This window comes from Protopterus annectens, chromosome 10.part0 (assembly GCF_019279795.1).
Source record: "Protopterus annectens isolate FY-2018-M chromosome 10.part0, PAN1.0, whole genome shotgun sequence".
Lineage (NCBI taxonomy): Eukaryota > Metazoa > Chordata > Ceratodontiformes > Protopteridae > Protopterus > Protopterus annectens.
The window spans coordinates 1,033,450,943-1,033,471,144 of NC_056744.1; the positions used below are offsets into that span (position 1 = coordinate 1,033,450,943).

Consider the following 20,202-nt stretch of genomic DNA (forward strand, 5'->3'; position numbering starts at 1 on the left):
AGAGAAATATTTAAAGTTGAGGGTGGTAAGAGGGCAAAACTTACCGTGTTTCTGTAAAATGCTAAAAAGTGCTAATATCTTCCAGTAACTAGTTAACTAAGAAAGCTAGAACACCTTTAAAATCTTCCAGTATACTGAATGGAGCAACTTTGTGACTAGGTAGAGCGAAAAAAAGACTCTCAAACTTGGTTTTGGCAGTAAGACATTTTAAAAACAAAAAAACAACAACAAATTAGCACTTTTATCTTAACGACTGTTTCAGGTCCAAAATTCTTTACATATATATATATATATATATATATATATACATACACACACACACACACACACACACACAAATATAATCTATATCCAAAGGAAAGGAGGACCGGTGTTCAGGGCAAGTCAGTTAGCTAGTGGGATTCTCTACCAATCAGGCACGAGTCCAAGCCCTACCAGGGATAGTTTGAAAATTAATCTGTAATTAGACTAAATGCATAGGATGAGGGGGTGCTAGTGGGCACCTTCCAGTTACTTGCAATTGTCTATGTCCTTGAACCTCCCCTTTTCCCCAGTGGCTATTAAACATTTATTCCCTTGTATAATGCATAGTTCTTTGCTTTCTGTGTGACCTAGCATGCAGTAGACAGAATTCCTTCTTTGAGAAATTGTCAGCCATGCAAAACAAAATGTACCTTTCCTTTAGTATTGCGATGATTAGAGGGTATTTAGGATTAAAATCGAAATGTATAAGGGATTAAAGACAAAAGTTCTAAAGACGTGGGTGTCCACTTTTATGGGACCAGTACAGTCGTTAAAATTTCACTGCACTCTTCGAGAAGAATATTAGTAGATAAGGTTATAAACTAATATCATCAATGATCTAGACCTCTCCATTTACAGGATTTCCAGTTTCTGATTACAATGCCATGTAAGAGAAAGTAAAAAAAAATAATATAAATTTATCACATAGGTTTCTAATTTAAGTGTCTGCTTTCACTGATCTTTGTAAATAAAACACCCTTTTGTCTGTCAAATTAGTCTTTGTTAAAATACAAAACATCTGTCTTATTTGAATTTGCCATAATTCTGGATAAGTGTGTTAGTATTTACCTTAAGCAAATAAAATAAATGATAAATAAAAAGTAAAACAAAAAATAAAGGAGACATAAAATATGAACAAGAAAAGATGAAATAAAAATTGCACATCAGCTGAGGCACACAAAAAATAACCTTTCCCAATGGCTCAAAACAGTTAGGATTTCAAATGTTGTCATGTTGTTGGGAAATGGGGGGGGGGGGGCTGAGGGGAAATAGTTACTATAATTTGCTTTTATGGTATTTTGTAAAAGAAACACACCTTTGTCTGGTCTGCTATATTAGTCTGTTGTAAAAATGCAAAGTTAGCAAAGATTCTAGAATAAACATGCTAGCATTTACCTTAAGCAGATGAAATAAATGAAAAAAGTGGGAAAAATCAAGAACAGAAAACATAAAAAAGATGAAATAAGAATTAAAATGAATCGGCGAGTGGAAAAAGATGCTTAAATTAAGTAAACATTAGCTGAGGCATGCAAAGCAATGTGTCGGAGAAATGCAGCCACGTGTTTTAGTGTCTTTTGGTGAAGCATACAAAGCAATGTGTTGGAGAAATGCAGCCATGTGTTTTAGTGGCTTTCAGTGATTAAGACTTCTAATGAGCTGTATGTTGTAGGGAAGCACAGCACCTCTGTTGAAATAATTGTCTTATTTGGGACATTGAAGTCCTACTTGTGGTTTGGATTGTGCATAGTTGTTCTAGTATCTGAAGGAAAACAGATAGTCAGATAAGAAAAAGATAAAACAAGCATAAAAGAGGGGGGAAAAAACAAAAAATGAAAATAAACCTAGAAGCAGAGGCCTCAGGTCTGGGCCCATAATTCAGTGGAAGTGATTGCACCAGATTGGATCCAAAACTGTAAAAGTAAGGTCAGTTCTGATTTAATATTTTGTAAGAATTCTTCTTCTTTCGGCTTTTTCCCGGTTAGGGGTCACCACAGAAGATCACCTGTCCGCTCATGATTGGCAGAGGAGTTTTACGGTGTCGGGTTGCCAGCCCAGCGCCCAAACTTCCACAGAAGGCACACACACGCATGCACTCAGGGCCAATTTAGAGTGCCCAATCCACCTGCAGCATGTCTTTGGGATGTGGGAGGAAACCAGAGCACCCGGAGGAAACCCACACGAACACAGGGAGGACATACAGACTCCGCACAGAAGGCACCCCAGCCAAGGATCAAACCGGAGAACCTCTTGCTGTGAGGCAGCAACGCTAACCGCTGCACCACCGTGGCCACCCAATATTTTGTAAGAATAAACCATCTTAACTGTGTCTGTGAAAATAAAAATGTTAATATTAATAAGAACTAAGATGCAGTTATGAGTATAACAAATGGAAGCACTTTTGCTTGAAAGAGTACCTTCAGATCCCAAAATTATAAAAATAACTAGTAAAAATCAAACCGCTATAATAATCGCATTGGATAGAAAACAAAACTATTAATAAGCTATGGAAGAGAGCCTACTTAACAGTAATCCAGTTAGCATCAAGATGAAGGAAAGTACTGGAAAAAGATTATTGCCAACAAGATTTTGATGTTATGAAAACTGATCTGTTAACAGAAATTAAATTACCTTGAAAATGTCAGCATGTATAAAAGTCCTGTAATATTTTACCTTAGGTCTGTGAGTAGAAAGGGTGGTGATTTAATCAATATACGCTTTTGATAGAACAGGAGATATTCAAACCAGGTTCACTGTATTCATTAAACCTGATCTGCTATTTAAATTCTTTTTTTCCTAAAAGTGTGTTAATGTCTTCTAAAGGGTGGTTTCATTGGTGTCAATTAAATGAAATGTTTTTATATTAGCAAAACTAAAAACAATCAGTCACAGGCTATGCACCGAGCACTGTAGATATTTTTTTTCTGTTATTATTGCTTGGACTTTCATTGCAATGAGGCCACAAAACTTGCAATCGGGGCATCTTAAAAGTGCCATTATTTTCCCAAATTGTGAAGGTTCTGCATATTTTGAGGTAGCAGCAAATGTTTTTCCATTTTTAAAACAAATATTGTTCCTGGGTCCAAAACCTAGATACGTGGTTTGTTACCTCTTATAATGCAGCAGTTCTCCCTCATTGATTTTTTTATTCCCTGCGAGTCCACTGAAAAAAGTGAAATCCATGCTTCTTTCAAGTCAGTGACAAACAAATCACTCTAGAGGGTATCAGAAATAAGATTCCCCAAGAACCTTTCTCCCAGATCAACAAGAATACAGGACTCGCAGACGGCATACAGACAGACAATGCATCTACCAAGGGACAAGAGGGCAAAGAAAAAAGGAATCTCACACAGCCAGAGACAAATACATAAGGAAGTACCCTACAAGCACCCGTTACAAAAAGTCCTTTCCTAGCACAAGCAGGAGTAACTGTAACAGCAAAACAGCAAAACAAGTTATCTACAGAGCACAGTGCATGGTATGTGATTGTTTTCATAATTGACAAAACTAAAATCAAGCATAAAAAAGAATCACCCAGCACTTGTCCAACATTAAACTTAAAGTTAGTATGAATCCACTAGTTAAGCAAACAATAGACAACATGCAACATTCTACATTCTTTTTTCACATAACTGATACCATTGAAGCCGCCCCTCTAGAAATAGATCAGCTCACGTTTAGAGAAAAAAGAATTGTAATGGCAGAATAGAATTAATGCATACAACAGAACCTGGTTTGATCTCCTGTTCTATCAAAAGTGTGCTTCAACTAAGAAGAGTGAACTAACACTATTTCTGCCAAGAGAATAAAGGTAACATGTTACAGGACCTTTGTACATACAGACCTTTTCAAGGGAATTTACTTTCTGTTAACAGGTCAGTTTTCAGAACATCAAAATCTTGCTGGCAATAATCTTTTTTTAATATTTACCTTCACCATTGATGCTAACTGGATTATTGCTAGCAGACTTTTTTATGTACCTAGTTCTGTTTTTGATACAATGCAGTATAACAGGCATTTGATTTTTCACACTTATTTTTATCATTTCCTGATCTCTGTTGTTTTATTCTTAATTGCATCTTGAGTCTTAATATTTTATATTATTATTTTCAGATTTCCAGTGAGACGATTTATCTGTATAACATATTAAATTGTGACTGCCCTTACTTTTACAGTCATGGATCCAATCTCGTGGAATCACTTCCACTTAACTATGGCCCCCACCCGAATCCTCTGCTTCTAGGTTTACTTAAATATTTTCATTTTTCTGTTTTATTCTTTTTCTATTTTTTTCCTAATCTGGCTATTTATATACGTTTTCTGTTAGGCAATAGAACAACTATGCACCATCCAAGCCATAAGAAGCACTTGAATGGCCCTAATAAGGTGACTATTTCTGTACAGCCAGCACACTTTCCAACATGCAGGAATTTAACTGTTGCAAGCTGCTGGCACACTTGGCTGCACCTCTACAATGCATTAAATTATGAGCCTCAACTAATGTGCACTTTATTTCAACTTCTTTTAACCCTCTTTAATTCTTATTTCATATTTTCTTTTTCATGTTTTATGTCTCCTGTACACTTTTTCACATCTTATCTTTTATTTTATTTGCTTAAGAGAACTACTAACATGGAATTCTAGAACCATTGCCAATTCAACTAAGATATATGTTTTGCATTTTTAAAGAGATTAACCTAACAGACAAAAGTACATTTCTTTTACAAAGTATTGTACAGGTGAATTAGGTAATTATTTCCCCAAAGCATCAGGCTTCCCTGCAATATGCCAACATTTGAAATCCTAACTGTTGTGAGCTGTTGGGATATGTGGCTACAGGTAACCAAAGTATTAGATTAGATGCCTCAGCTAATGTGCAATTCTTATTTTATCTTTTTTCTTTCATATTTTTTTTTCTCTTTTTACCTTTTATTTATTTGCTTAAGGTAAATATTAACCTGGAATGTGTAATCGTTGCAAATTCAAATAAGATGCAGACTATTCTAACAGACAAAAAGAGTGTTTCTTTCACAAAGCCCCATTAAAGCAAACACCTAAATTTGAAATTTCTGTGATATATTTATATTATTTGTTGTACCTTTCTCTAACATGGCATTCTTAACAGAATCTGGAAATCCCATAAAAGTGGGGATCTGTCTTGTTGATGCTGCTTGTTTATAGTCTTACATGTTACTATTCTTCTCGAAAGAGAAGAATGAAATTATAATGACTGTAATGGTCCCATAAAAGTAGACACCCCCACTTCTGTAGAACTTTTTAAGTAATCCCTAGTACGTATCAATTTTAATTGTAATAAACACTGACCTTGCAATACTGATGAAACAAATTACATGGACAGATTTAAGGGAAGGCAGGGACTTAGCAATTTATGTAATGTTGGACTGATGATCACTATAAAAAAGGATATACCTGGTAAACATGTTAACATGGTTCATTTTCTTTAATATAAATGAATGTTTGCCTAAGTCTTAGGTGATAATTTAATAAAGGTGTTAAAAAATTATATGTACATAGAGAAATATATAGGAAGAAGGGTAAATGGTTTCTTGAATGTCTGACAATTTCTCAAAGAAAGAATTCTGTCCACAAATGGATACTGCGGGTTCAACCATCCAGACAGCTAAGAACTATACTAGAGAATAAACATTTAAATACCATTGATGAATGCCTGAGTCAGGGCACAGCCAATTACAAGTAAAGGGAAAGTACCCTCTAGTATCTCCCAACCTCTGCCTTTAGTCCAATTAGGCATTCATTTTCAGCCTGGGACCTTGGACTTGCACCTGATTGGTAAATAATGCCATTAGCTAATTGGTCTCTGCTGAGCTTCCCAAAATCTCTCATTTGGATAGAGATTATGAGTGTATATTTACTAGACACATATTAAGAATTTTAGATCTGACAAAAGAGCTAATCTGTTTGTTGTTGATGTTTCTGTTTTTTGCTTTTTTTGAAAAGGTCTTAACACTGAAACCAAGCAAGGCAACCCTTTTTTTGGTCTGCTAGATTGCAAACAAATGTACTACATTCAGTGTACTGATGATTTTAAAGGTGTTCTAGCTTGCTCTTTTAGTTAGTAATTAAAAGATATTAAAGCTTTTCTAGCTTTTTTCATAGAAATGTGACACGTTTTGCTCTTTGCTCTCCAATAACCCCAACTCTAAGCATTTCCCATTCTCAGAAAAAATGGAGACAGCAGAGTGTGGTCCGATCATAGAGCAATTATGTTCCCCAACCTCCCTGGGAAAACTTGTGATAGGGTGATACAGACAAGCCATTTGACAGTTAAGAACCTGTTTCAAAAGAAACACACAGAACATATTCTGCCAGTGGAAAGTACAGCTGTGTAAATTAAACTTACCATAAAAATAAATGCTCAAATGATCACTGCTGCAGTAGCTTTAGCAAGAGTTACCTCCTGCCAAGGATATAACAGATTCCCTGCTTCCAAAGTTTCAGGGTACTTTTCACATGCCCAAACTGTCAAGCAGATCAAGATGAACTGACTAAAAGATAAGCTTGTGCACAAAGCCCTTCAGAGGTTTCCTGCCAGCAGAGCAACAACAAAAAATAAATGTGCACACCCTAGCTAAAAACACACCAAAAAACAAATGGTATGGAGGGCAGGAGAGAAAAGCTACTGCAGCAGTGATCATTCGAAAATCTACTGTTACGGTAAGTTTATTTAGACAACTATACTATGTTCTTCATACTGATCACTGCCATAACAGCCTTCGCTGTATGGGTAGGCTATCACAGCTAACTACATTTGGGAGGGGAAACATGAAGAGTCCAGAAGCCACTGGAGAATGGCCCTAGCAAAGCTTGATCTGGAACTAGATAAGGAATCAAGCTTGTAGTCCGTTGTAAAGGTATGTACAGAACCAAACAGCAGCTTCTACAATATTTCTAGAATCCAACCATTTCCAAAAAGCCATAGATATAACCAAGGCCCTGGTAGAGGGGGCCTTAACCCTGTCTGCAATTGATTTGTTATGGTGTCTGTAATTGATTTGTTATGGTTACTATAACAAAAGGTAAGAGCCTTAGCTAACCATTTAGAAATAGTCTATTTTGACACAGGTTGTCCCTTCTTCTTACCTTCACAAGAAATAAGCAAACTGATCTGAAGTTTTGAAAGATTTAGTTCTGTGTAGAGAGAACCTTAGTTGTCTGTGGACATCCAAGGTATGGAGTATGCTTTCTCCCTCAGTTTTAGGTTCAGGAGAGAAAAAGGGGAGATGGATAGTTTAGCTTAAAGTAAGCTTGGATACCACATTAGGCATAAAAGCAGAATTAGTTCTCAAAGAAACCCTGTCCCTAGGGAAAATTAGAAAGAGTTGACTCACCATAAAAGATTGCCACTCAGATACCCTTCTTGCAGAGATCAGAGTAATCATTAAATATGTTTTCCATGTTAAGAACATCAAGTCAGCCAAATTAGCTCGTTCAAATGGAACAAGTGTTAGCTTCTCTACCACAAAATTAAGATCCCAAGGAGGGATCACCAGTTTACTTGGAGGCCTCTAATGCAAAACCCCCTTCACAAACATTTTAACATGAGAGTGCCTTGAAAGAGGAGGATCCGTGAAGCAGACATGCTGAAATGGCCAATAAATGAACATTGATAGAGGAACAATAAAGGCCACAGGGAAAAAAAACTCACACAAATATTGTAAAGCCAGTGAACAACTAGCCCTGAATGGGTGCTGGTTATGTTGTTAGCACCGTCTAGAAAATCTTTTCCATTTGCTAGTATATGACTTTTTAGTAGGAGGCTTTCTTGCCTCCATTAGTACCTGCTGCATGTCCTCAGTGACAGGTGCCCAAACGAAATTAAGACTCTATCATCCAGGCAGTCAGTTGAAGATGACTGATATCAGAGTGCGTCAAACACCCCTGTTCTTGTGTGAGTAGATACAATCTGGCAGAAAGATTGTGGTAATTGCCCCTTGACATTTCTGAAAGAAAGCAGAACCACAGCTGCTTGGGGATTCTTCTGAATCTTCAGACGAACCATGGATAATAGTGGAAAAGCATACAGGAACATTTATGTCCAAAGAAAAAAAAAAGGCATCTGTCTTCTAGGCTTTCTTGCACAGAGTCCTGAAACAGAACCCTGCCAGTTGACTGCAAAGTGGTCTACTTCAGGAACTTCCCACAGATGGATCAAATCTTGCAAGACCCCGTGATCTAGCTTCCATTTGTGAGGGTTTGCCCTGGTGCTGCTGAGCTTGTCTGTCACACAATTTTGCTCCGACAGAATGTAGGACACCTGTAGAGTGAGACTGTGCTATAAAGCTATATCCCACGCTAACATGGCTAGAGTGCAAAGGGGGTATGACCTGGTTCCCCCTTACTTGCTGATGCACCTACATGACTGTGGTATTATCTGAAACTACTACAAGAGGTTCCATGAACCAAAGACAGTTCAGAGAGTTGAGTGCCTTCATCAGGACAAGCATCTCCTAGATATATATGTGCTTGCATCTGTCCTTGGTGTCCCACACCACCTGCACTTTTATTCTTCCTGAAACTGCTACTAAGCAAAGCCTGAAGCAACTATGATGAATGGCTGCTTTGGAGGAGGGGAAACCTTGATTCAAGGATATCGGTTGTCTCCAACAAGATACATCTTTTCTAACAAACCCCAGCACTGGGATTTGAAAAGTTAAAGGGTGTTGATGTTGAGGAAAAAAGAGATTTCAGATACCATTGTGTCTTTCTCATGTGGAGTCTTGCTAGAGGTTTCATGTGAAACACAAATGTCATGAGACTCAATATCTTGTGGTATTCCCTTGAAGTGACCAAAGTCTGAGTGGAAGACCTTAGAAATAGATCTAAATAAAGATCTATTTTTTTCCTGTGGCAGAAACAGTCTTTAAACTGAGGAGTCCACTTGACATCCTAGGAACATAACCCTGTGTGAGGGAATCAAGAAAGACTTCTGAATGTTCTCTTGGAATCCCAATTTGTGCAAGAGATCGCAAACCCAAGTGAGAGAAATTCCTGGCACTTTGAAGAAGACTCTGCAAAGATAAGCAAGTTGTCTAAATATGGAGAAAAACGTAGATAGCCTATAGCCTGCAATGAGCTGCAAATGAAGCTAGACGCTGTGAACACCTTTGGTGTAGTGGACAGTACAAAGGATAAGGCAGAGATCTGATTATGTGATCCAAACACACAAAATCTTAAGAAATTTCTGAAGTCTGAATGAATAGGATGTAAAGACTGGGGGAAACAAAAGAGTCTGACCCCCTCTCCCTAGAAAGGAGGAATTTCCTCCCACTACCATCTGTAACCTTGATGAATGGTTTTCAGAACCCATTTGTCTGAAACAATCTGTTGCCAAACAGAAAAACGGAGATTCAAACTTCTGTAAGAAAAAAGGGGTCAGGGTGGGAGGGGGAGTCACAAGGTCTCCTGAAAAGTCATTCAGACTTTTTGGACTGTCCTTAGTTTTGGGTGGTTCAAGGCTTCTCTTAGGAACCCCCTCAACCCCCTTGCCATTTTCTCCTTAAAAGTCTGTTTACCTGAAATTTGTTGAGAATGGTTAATCTGTTTTTGCCAAAATTATATAAGAAGACAGGAAATTCCTTAGACAATTTAGAAAAGGAGAGATGAAAAAAATCTTACACATTCCCTGGATCAGCTTGCCCCTTTCATCACACCTTGGATCACCTCTGCTGCATAGTGGCCAAATGCAATGTTTAGCCAAGGAAGAATTTAAAATCTAATTTTTAGCATCATTTGGGAAGTTCTGAGAATGTCACCAAGCAAATAACCTTAAAGCAGCACCAGTGGCCATAGTCCTGGAAGAAGTGTCAACAGGGTCATACACACAATGAAAACAATGAGTATTGATCTGTGCAATAGAGGAAACTAAGTTATTTTAAGCAGGATTTTCCTCACAAGAAGACACTGCAGATAAAATATTCATCATACTTTCAAAGTTTGTCAAAACAAGTTCTAACATATGAGCCTAACAATTCAAAATTTTGAAATTCAAAACTGCCGAAGTATACACTTTTCACAATACCTATCAATATTATCCCTTCCTTATCAGAAAGGGTAGGCTCAGAATTAGCTAAGTGCTTAGCTGCAGTTTGATCAACTAAAGCTACAGCAGCTGGGTCAAGTTTTGGAATACTACATATAATTTAAAAGACTGAGGAACTTTATACATCCTATCTGCCTTTCTAGGGGAAGCTGGCTGACTGTCAGGAAAACGGCAGGCAGTAACACACACATACTATAAAGCAGACAGAACAGGAGGAATGGGTGTGGGTTCTGTAACAAGTCATAGTATTAAAAGACTTCCATGTTCTCCCACTGAAAACAATGACACACTGTAGCAATAATCTCAGATAATAAGAAACCCACACAGGGAGAAACAGACACTGAGCTCTCCCTGTTGGGGTTTCTCGTTCTCTGAGACTACTGCTCACAGAAAGAGAAACCCATAAACCATAGCCGGCCTTAGGCAAAGGCCAACTAGGCAGCTGCCTAGGGCGCCACTCTAACAGGGGTGCTTTTCCAGTATTTATTTTCTGTAAGTAGACCAGGATGGGGGGCACCGAGTGGTGTGGTGGAGGGCGCCATGTAACCCTTTTGCCTAGGGCACCAGTTGACCCAAGGCAGCTCCTGCCATAAACAGAGAATCAGACAATGAGCTTCCTCCTAGTCTGAATCAAGGGGAAACATCCTGTATCCATCCCTGCATCTTCTTGTTCAGATTCAGTCTTGAAACTCTTCAGGAACACAAGAATCCCTCCTTCTTTTACCAGAAACTATTTTACAAGAAATTAGAATTTTTTTCCACAAAGGAAACTTACCTGCCCAGCCAGCAAAGGAAAGCACATGCCAACTGTCGATCCCTGAAAATCTCAGAGGAGTTTACTCTTCTGTGTTAGTAACGTTCTGAAGGGCTTCACACCCATACTTGTCTTTTAGTCAGCTCAACTCAAGCTTCTTGACAGTTTGGGAATGTGAAATGTGCCCTGAAGCTTTGGAATCTGGCCAACTGTTATATTCTTGGCCGGATATAATCCTTATAGCTAAGGCTACTGCAGCAGTGACCAGTATGATGAACATTAATGGACTGATTTGTTGGCCCTGTGTATGTGCTAGAGAAGTCATAGGAGTTTACCAGTATTGTATACATGTGTTTTGCGGACAGAGAAAAGCCACAATGCCTTGTGGTAGGATCTACAACAGTATAGTGTCGTAGTGTCTTTGCTGCATGCCACTGAGTCTCTGCTTTTGTGGGACAATTACTGTGCAAACATTCCTGGTGCTAAGCCGAGTATGTTCACAATAGGCACAACACTCTGTCAAGGGTGCGTTTCTTCCTGTTCATGAGTTTCACGCATATGATATCAAGGTGCAGCAGAGACTTGCAGAGCATGCAGTTTGGGAATATGATGTCTGCTTTTCTGTTGTTTGCAGACAATGTTATATCCTGATGGCCTAGAGAGACCATGATCTTCAGTGTAAACAGGGTGGAAATTTTCTGTTGCATGTGAAACTGCTGGAATGAAAATAATCAACTCCAAATCAGAAGTCATGGATCTCAACCAGAAAAGAGAAGTCTATACTTTGCTAGTGAGAAACGAGCACCTTTCCTAGGTGAAGACATTTTAGCATCTTTGGGTTTTATTCACAAATAAAGCCCGAGTGAATAAGGAGATTGACCAGTGCATGGATGTAACTGGTGCCAGAAATGCAGATGCTAATTTGGACTGTAGTGGTGAAGCAAAAACTGAATCAGAGAAAAAAAAGTAATTAATTTACCAATCTGCATTCTCAAACTCAAACACAGCAATGAGCTTTGGGTTGTGAGCAAAAGGATGAGATAACAGACACAAGAAGTAAAAATAAGGTCCTTTCACAAGATTGCTAAGCTCAGTCCCCATAGGGGAATGAGGAGTTCAGCAATTTGGAAGAATCTCAGTATACAGCTGTTGCTCATCTAGGCTGAGAGGAGTTAGATGAGATGGTTTAGACACTTTGGCACTTCAAGTAGCAAGAGTACTAGGCAAGTCACACTGGGAGTAGAAAATTCCAGAGCAGACCCATAGTAATGTTTTTGTATTTTATTTATTCATTGTTAATCAGGATACAGCCCTTTCAGGCTCACTCTGGATGAACAGAATCCATGAATGCAGGCAAGGATATTTAAGAACAGCGGAATGATCTAAAAGCATTGTAGTCAAAGCAAATTAGAAGTTTTAATATGGCATTACAACCAGGAGTATAGATTAAAGAAGACAGAGTATGTACAATATATAGAAAATAAAGAAAAAAGGAATGGGTAGAATAAGAGAACCATGCTGATATGGGGAGAATGTATTGCGAGTGAGACAGGGAGGTTAGTGTGTTGCACTATATGATATTAAAAGCTTTTATTTTTATCCTTAGTCTTTTTGGATCCTCACAGCTGACTATTATCTGCCACTAGCTCCTCTGTTTATTTACTTCAACGACCAGACCTGCCTTATGCTCCACAGGGCTCTATCCAACTTATGTCCACAGCTGGTGAGGAGACTGAGGAAACTGGAGAAGAGTCATTCTGCTGGCAAGGAGTTTTTTTATAATGCCCTAACTTTCCTCCTTCTCACTGCATGCACTAGCTGAGTGTCTGAGAGCAAACATGCAACAGGCCTTTATCCCTCTACACCTGAAAGCTAGCTCAGTATGATGTTAAGAGCTAAGGGTGGAGGTTATTGGGTAGTGGTTGTTGTCATGTAATGCCTTGGGTCTTGAAGCATTTACAGGATGCTTGTTGGAATGGGTTCATTTTAATTTCCTGTCTAGAAGAGAGAAGTAGATTGCAGATCAGTTGGGGATGACTTCCAAATGTGGGAAGCCATTACTGAGAAGCAATGTTGATAGAGTGCACTTTGCATTGAAGAATGGTTAGGTTAAGGGAGGATTGTGAACTTAGGTTACATATTATGTACCCATTAGTGAGCTGGCTTGTGAAAAAGTGGAGTAATTTTTATTTTTCTTTCATGGGTAGCTATCTGGCTATGCTTAGGACTATGCAGATGTATTCTTTGAAGGTGGCAAGTGTGATACATCTGCAGACACTGTTTGCTTAAGTTTGGTGGGTTGACAGTTTTTTTCTTCATGGCTGTTGCTATTAGGGGGAAGTCCATAATCTAGCTGAGCCAGCAGGACTCCTTAGTCAGTTGCTGCCTTGCCTTCAAAAGTTAACAATGATATTTTTTGGCCTAGAATAGCAGAAAGTTAATAAGGATACATGTTCCCTTCTGCTTAGATTGTTACCATTGCAACTCTCAGCAGGGCAAGTAGCTTAAACAATGAAGGGTGGAAATGGGTCACGGAGGTTTTCAGATATGTTCAGCGTAGTATCCTCATAATCTAAAGCAAAAATGAACCAGTCAGAGCTCAGCATTTTTTCTTGCCTATGGGTAGTTGAGTGGCGACACACAAATGAACTTTTTCTCAAAAGACTATTATGCCTTAAGATGTACTGTAATATGTCTGGTGAAGCACTCTCCTAAGATAAAGCAAATCACATCACAAAGAGTGCTGCAATGATCATATGTTAAACCCACAGAACAGGAAACTAAAGGGTTTAAACAATGAATTATCATAAAAAACTAAAGGAACAGAACTGTCCAATCATCTTTTGAGTGCTTGTTATCCAATACGTAAAATATTTATTGAAAAATACTTAACTTACCAGCTCGTGTTTTTGGCACTTCTGATGAGAAACATAAAGCCAACTGCAGTTTTGCTTCTGCACTTCAGTGCTCTCACAACTCTACGAAGAAAGAGAATATTTGTTGACACTACATGGAAAACAAAAGTTCATATTATTCTTCTGTTATCACTATAAATAATACAGCCCAAATTCCACTACTATAAATTGGAATTATCAGCCTCGTACTAAAACACCAAATCTAAACTAATGTCACATAAATTTTTTAAATGAATCAAACCCTGACAGGAACTTACGCTTCTCATTCTGTCATTGTGCTTTGAAATATACTTTTAATAATGAACTCTGTACAAAAATGCTACATCTTGACCGGCAACCATCAATTTTCCACAGAGTTTACATCCTAGCCCAATGGCTAAAGTAAAATGATGTTTATATTTAGAAAAAATGTATACTTCATAAATGCAATGCAGGCTTACTGGTAGTAGAAACCTTTGACTATTCCTTATTTTCAACTCAACTGAGGCGCCCAATTAAACATGTCAGAACATACCACTTCCAAATTAATGTTGAAAAGTCCAACAGTCTCGACTTGTGTAAACACTACTGTTTTGGAGATTCATTTTTGTAAACCTAGCTATTATCATATCCAATATATTTAAAATAATCTGAGTGTTGTAAAATGACATATAAGCCAGAAAAAAAATATTCTTTACAGCAGTTATGTCAGAAGTGAAATCTCTTCTGCTTTAAAGACTAGTTTTCACCTGTCAATAGAACATTCCTTCTTGCTCTTATACCTAACATGGCATTAAACATTCTTCCACAAGGCAGCATTTCTAGCATTTGCATGATGGATTATCTGTAGAGCTGAACAGAAACGTTATATGGGTGTAATACAGCAAAGAACAGCTCACTACTCATGGAAATAGGGAACAAAAGTTGGCTTGGTAAATTTTATGTTAATAAATACAGAGGTGTACGGCTGCAAGCATTATACTATTATAATATTTATTCTATTATTGAATATATTTATTTTATTATTGATAATATTATGGAATATAATGTCCTCCTTGGCATATATCTGTCTGGATACATGCAACAACTGGAACTCCCACAGGATCCCAAAGATAAAAGGCCTAAACAAAATGTCTTACGTGGACTGACTCAATGTCCTGTCACTATACTCAGTATTCTGCAGACTGCTAAGAGAGTTGACCTGTGTCTGGCTTACAAGACATCCTCTGACCCATTACTGATGAATGGAGGGACAGGTATATCTCGCAGAGGGATACCACTGCTCTGGAACAGACTCGCCATCCGCATAAAACAAAATTCATCCTTGTCAATATCAAGTGCAACTTGGATCTATGGATGGGAAACAGACAATTTATCACAGGACTGCCCCATACACTACTAATGGTCAGAGACAGGTCTTAAATGCTTTACCTCATGCATGTTTTCCTGCAAATTATCTATGGTGTACTCCCAGTTATTCACATTAGGGGTAAAGTATAATTCTTGACTATGGGACAGGTAATGCCAATCTCTAACCAAATGGGACAGGTTAATTCAAGCACAAAAAGGGAACCTGACTAGGCTTAAAATGGTCCTTAAGGACAACCAGCCTAATACTTACATGTGAACCTATCTATGCAAGTGTTTTTCTTTTTCTTTAGAATCTTAATATTGGTTGGCAGAGTTAAATGGAGAGTGCCATTGACTACTGCATATTTACTCAGATGATATATAGTTTACAAGATCATCCATGCTCATGAGGTTACTGATCTGTGAGGATCTCAAGAAGTCTAGCCATACATGAAATGGCAGCTTTTAGCCCTCATACTTTGCAAACTAATAACTTGGTTAGGACATTGTCATGTTTCCCCTATCCATGAGGGACAGGGTGCTAGACTGGGGATGAATTTGAAGTTACTCATCCATTCATCCAAATTACAATTTATTCTAGGTTTACCCAGAAGTGTTTGCACCTTGACTGCTTCTTTTGAACTGCTAAGTAAAAATGCTCATTGTCTTAAAAGGGGATTTTGCAGTGTGTTAGTTAATTGGAGGTAGCAAAGTTATTCTCTGTGTCTCTCATAAGGAGAAAGCAGCACTACAAATCTTGCTGGTAAACAGCTTCATTACTTGTTTATTTATATGCATTTGTTTACCAGGATAGCCCAACTGAACTATTGGCCCTTTTCAACGGCTCCCATGGAGATAAGTTCTAGAACAGGGACAACAAATAAGGGACAGACACATATATAATTTAAATAAACAAAATATATGCATAGTAGTAGCAACAGAATATTTACAATTAATATACTTAACTTAGGTCATTCCAGTTTCTGCACAAATTGAAGGAATTCAATGAGTAGTGACTGATAAGTGGAAATAGTTTGACATTTCAAAATGGTTCTTTTGAAGTAATGAAAGATTCAAAATTTGAAGAGGAAAGGGAAGCCAGGAAAAAGACAGAAATTATTTGTTTTATTTATTTTATTTTACATTTGTTTACCGGGAAAGTCCAACTTGAAATGAGCCAATTTTCAGTGGAAGTCCGGGGAGAAACGGTCCAGACGCATGTCTTTGTTATACGAAGGGAATCAATGTTGAGCAACATATTTCTGAAAAGGTAGTCAGAAAGGAAGAAAGAAAATTATGGTTTGGTCTGCATGGATTTAAACAGATCTGATAGAGTACTGATGAAGAGATGACACTGGTTTTAACACAGCTGCCAGAAATTAGTGCAACAGCACTGCATCAGCAGTAAGCCCTGCACTGTGTACATCAGTTAAGACAGCTTTGTAAGCTAGGTAGCAGGACAGAAACAGTGAGTATGCTTCTTTTCAAAGCAGGCAATAGATAGGAGGCCATATTGGAGGTAGGGTAGTTTGATTCATGTGGCCATAAGAAAAAAAATATTAGGGAAGCCAGGGTAGAACTGTTAGAACTGCATCAATGAGACTAGGAGCAAGGCTGCAGAAGGAAAGTGGGAAGAGAATGAAAAAAAAAATATTATGGCTGGGCTAAGAAGAAATAAGGAAAACAATTAACTTTCTATAGGAAGAGCAGAAGCCAAGAAAAAAGGGGGCCTGAATGGTTCTAAATTAAGGAAGAAAGGAAGCAGCACTGCAAACAACAGGACAGTAGACAGTAGTAGATATTCTTTCAGTGATATGGCTTAAGAAGCTGTGGAAAGTAAATGAATGAGGGCATAATAAAGACTGTGGGAGCTTCAAACAGAGCATGAGAGCCACACAGGGAAATGAATTTGCTAGGATGCACAGTAGAGACGGATAAGTATGACACAGCAGAGACTGGTAGGTAGGACTCACCAAGAGTGCAGAAGACAGAATTAGTAAAGGGAGAAACAACAAATGGTTTGTAAGAAGGAATATGAGAGGAAGAGTTGCAGACAGCAGAACTCGGGTAAAGGTACTCAAGAATGGAGCAAACGGGAGCAAAAACGGAGGAAGCAGAGGGCCAGGTAATATGCATGAGATGGCAGTACGGAATTGAGACAGTCAAAAGGAGGATCAGCAAACTGCTGAGGAATATGTGGATGTAAAGGATGGAGTAGAGAAAACATACATAAGGATAGAGAAGTGTAGTTCAGAAGTGTCTAGGCATGAGGGCGCACATAAAATGAAGGAAGACAGAAAGAACAGAGGGCAACAAGAACAGAGTAAAGGAAGAAGCAGAATAGCAATAAGCAACATAAAAGAAACACAAAAATGAGCAAACACCAAAGAATGTTGGGGGAAGGAAGGAGAAAGGAAAGTAATAGAACAAAAGCAAAACATCAGAGAAGTTTAAGAAATAGGTCTGGGAGATGATATGAGCTAGAAGGAAATGTACTGGAATAAAGCAAGAACAGAGGGGATAACATGGGTAGGAAGGACTGACAGGAGGTAGCAATTAAAGACAGTTCAATTGAGCTGCTGTACAGCAATACTGGAAGCATGACAGGAAATATGTATGAGCAAGCACTAGTGGCCAACAGTGAGGCTAATGTGGAAGGGTTAACTGAGAGATCCACCAATGACAAAACAGGATGGACCTTGGCAATCTTAGGGTGAATGAAAGAATGTGTAATAAAGAAAGAGGTGTTACAATACATGTTAAAGATGAATTACAGATGTAGACTGTTGAAAAGGGAAGATGGGAAAAAGGATTCCACCATAATCTCTCTCACAGTAAAGTTATTAAGGGCAAAAGGAAAGAATGATACCTCTGCAGGTCAGTCAATACAAATGCCAGGGATGAAGAGTCATGACAAGACAAGACAGGACTACAGTATGAATAAACAAGAAGAGGGTTTTTATAATGACAGCTCTTGATTTGCCTGATGCTAAGTAGAGCACTCCATCAGTCAGAGCAAGAAAAGAAACTAGATTGTACACGATATTTGGCTAAGAAGACTTCAAATAGAAGTTAACACTTGAACACAGATGCTGTAGAACTCTTAACCTAGTTACCCGCAGAGAGAATGTGGTGAATTATTTACAACTTCGGGACCCACTAAAAAACTGACTATGCAATTGTGCATTTACACACTACCTACATACAAAGAACAAGATGCTATTGTAAATACCAGCTCCTGGGATTACACGGGGCCAACTATGGAAACTGGAGCTGCTGATAGGCAAGCATCTCAGTAAATGGGAGGAAAGCACAATATTAAAGTGGTTGCAGAGAACAATAAGGGAAATTATAGGGGAGTATGAAAATGAAACTGGGGAGGTTTGCAAAGAAAATGAAAAGCAAGAAAATTGTATGGTTCACTAGAGATGTGTAAACAGCTATTAGACAAGAAAAAGAAAAAAAAGGGGGGGGGGGGGTAGGTGAACAAAAGGATGGACCAGTGGTGGAGTTACGGAGAAGTTAGAAACAAAGCAGTAAAGTGCATTAGGAAGACTACTGGAAATAAAGGCCTTTGAAGGACAGGCTGCAGTAAGGAAAGGTAAGGTGAATGAAATGGAGTAAAGAAGAGAAAATCAGGCAAAGTAGTGAATTGTCTTGGAAAGGTTAGTACTCTGTAGAAAGAAAAGGAGAATAACTAAAAGTGGAGCTCATCATAGAAAAGTGTAACCGATTATTATAAGTCCGAAAAGACAAGGGGAAAGATATAGAGTGGGAAAATGGACAAGGTTATGAAGACTAAGGAATGAAACAATAACCACAGATATTACAAACAGAACTGCAAAACATGATCACTCAAATGGCAAATCAACCCCTTGCCAAGAAATCAGAAAATGTCTTAGACATAGCTCAGCAATGAAGGGTGGAGTTGGGTCACTGAGGTTTTCAGATATATAATCTAGAGCAAAAATGAACCAGTCAGAGGCCAGCATATTTTTTTGCCTATGGGCAGTTGAGTGGTGACACAAATAAACTTTTTCTCAAAAGACGATTCTGCCTTAAGATGTACTGTGATGTGTCTGATGAAGCACTCTCCTAAGATAAAGCACATCACAAAGAGTGCTACAATAATAATATGCTGCTGAGGTGCCAAGATCCACCAAATCACTAGGGCCTTCACATTCCTTCACCCAAGGCACACATATGAATTGGTCATTGCACGTGAGCTTACACAACTTGAGAGAAGCCTCCTTAGATCACATAAAGAGGAACATGATGGAGCTTTCTTAATATATTTCTGAAACTGATGTGAAACTAGTCTTGAGAAGTGTACTACCATCACCAAGAATGACACCAGAATAAAAATAAAAGATAATTGACTAACTACTGACTTACATTTTGGACCACCTTAGAATGATGCCACCTTAGAATGATGCCAATTACTATCAGCCTGGAATGAGACAATAGACAGCTCTAACTGCTTTGGTAGGAATGGCCCGCACCCCACTCCTCATGGCTTCCATTTATACTGACCAAAACCTTCTCCCCACATAGTGCCTTTTTAAGGCAAAGTCAATCTCCTCAAATTACCTACATAGTCAAGCAAAATCAAAACTATATAAAGATAGCGCTGTTCAGTGCTAAAGCCTAAACTAGAATTTATGCTCCTTGCAGGTATTCCTTACCCTTGAAAATATAGATATTTGTATAGTTACTGAGGCATGATTTCAGCGTAGTGATAGCATACTTTAGTACTAGGTTTCAATGTCTATTAGTTTTTTAGACACAATGCTTAAAATGATGGCGTTGCTGAAGGAGATTTGACCATATTCCCATGAAATCAAATCACCTCTAGACTCTTATGACAATGATCTTGAACTTGTCTATATATCCTTCTTAAAGTTAATAAAATTCCACACCACATCACAGTCATATATCAAATCCCTACCTAGTCACCTGAAGCCCATGAGGCTCATCAAAGCAAACTGATGTCCCTCCCCAATGAATTAAAATTTATTCGCCTGCAACATTTCAACTATCCTGCTATCAACTGGGAAACCTATACCACCACAAAAAATGTATGAAAAACATTTCCACGTCTT

General features: G+C 38.3%; 1 protein-coding gene across 1 annotated transcript in view; it reads right to left on the bottom strand.

Annotated features, from left to right (window-relative positions):
• The window catches only part of TYW3 (tRNA-yW synthesizing protein 3 homolog), a 286,230-nt gene that overhangs the window by 225,724 nt on the left and 40,304 nt on the right, over nucleotides 1-20,202 (bottom strand). The window contains exon 2 of the mRNA XM_044085798.1: nucleotides 13,754-13,834. Coding sequence (XP_043941733.1) covers nucleotides 13,754-13,834 — 81 coding nt within the window. The remainder of the gene's footprint in view (nucleotides 1-13,753; nucleotides 13,835-20,202) is intronic.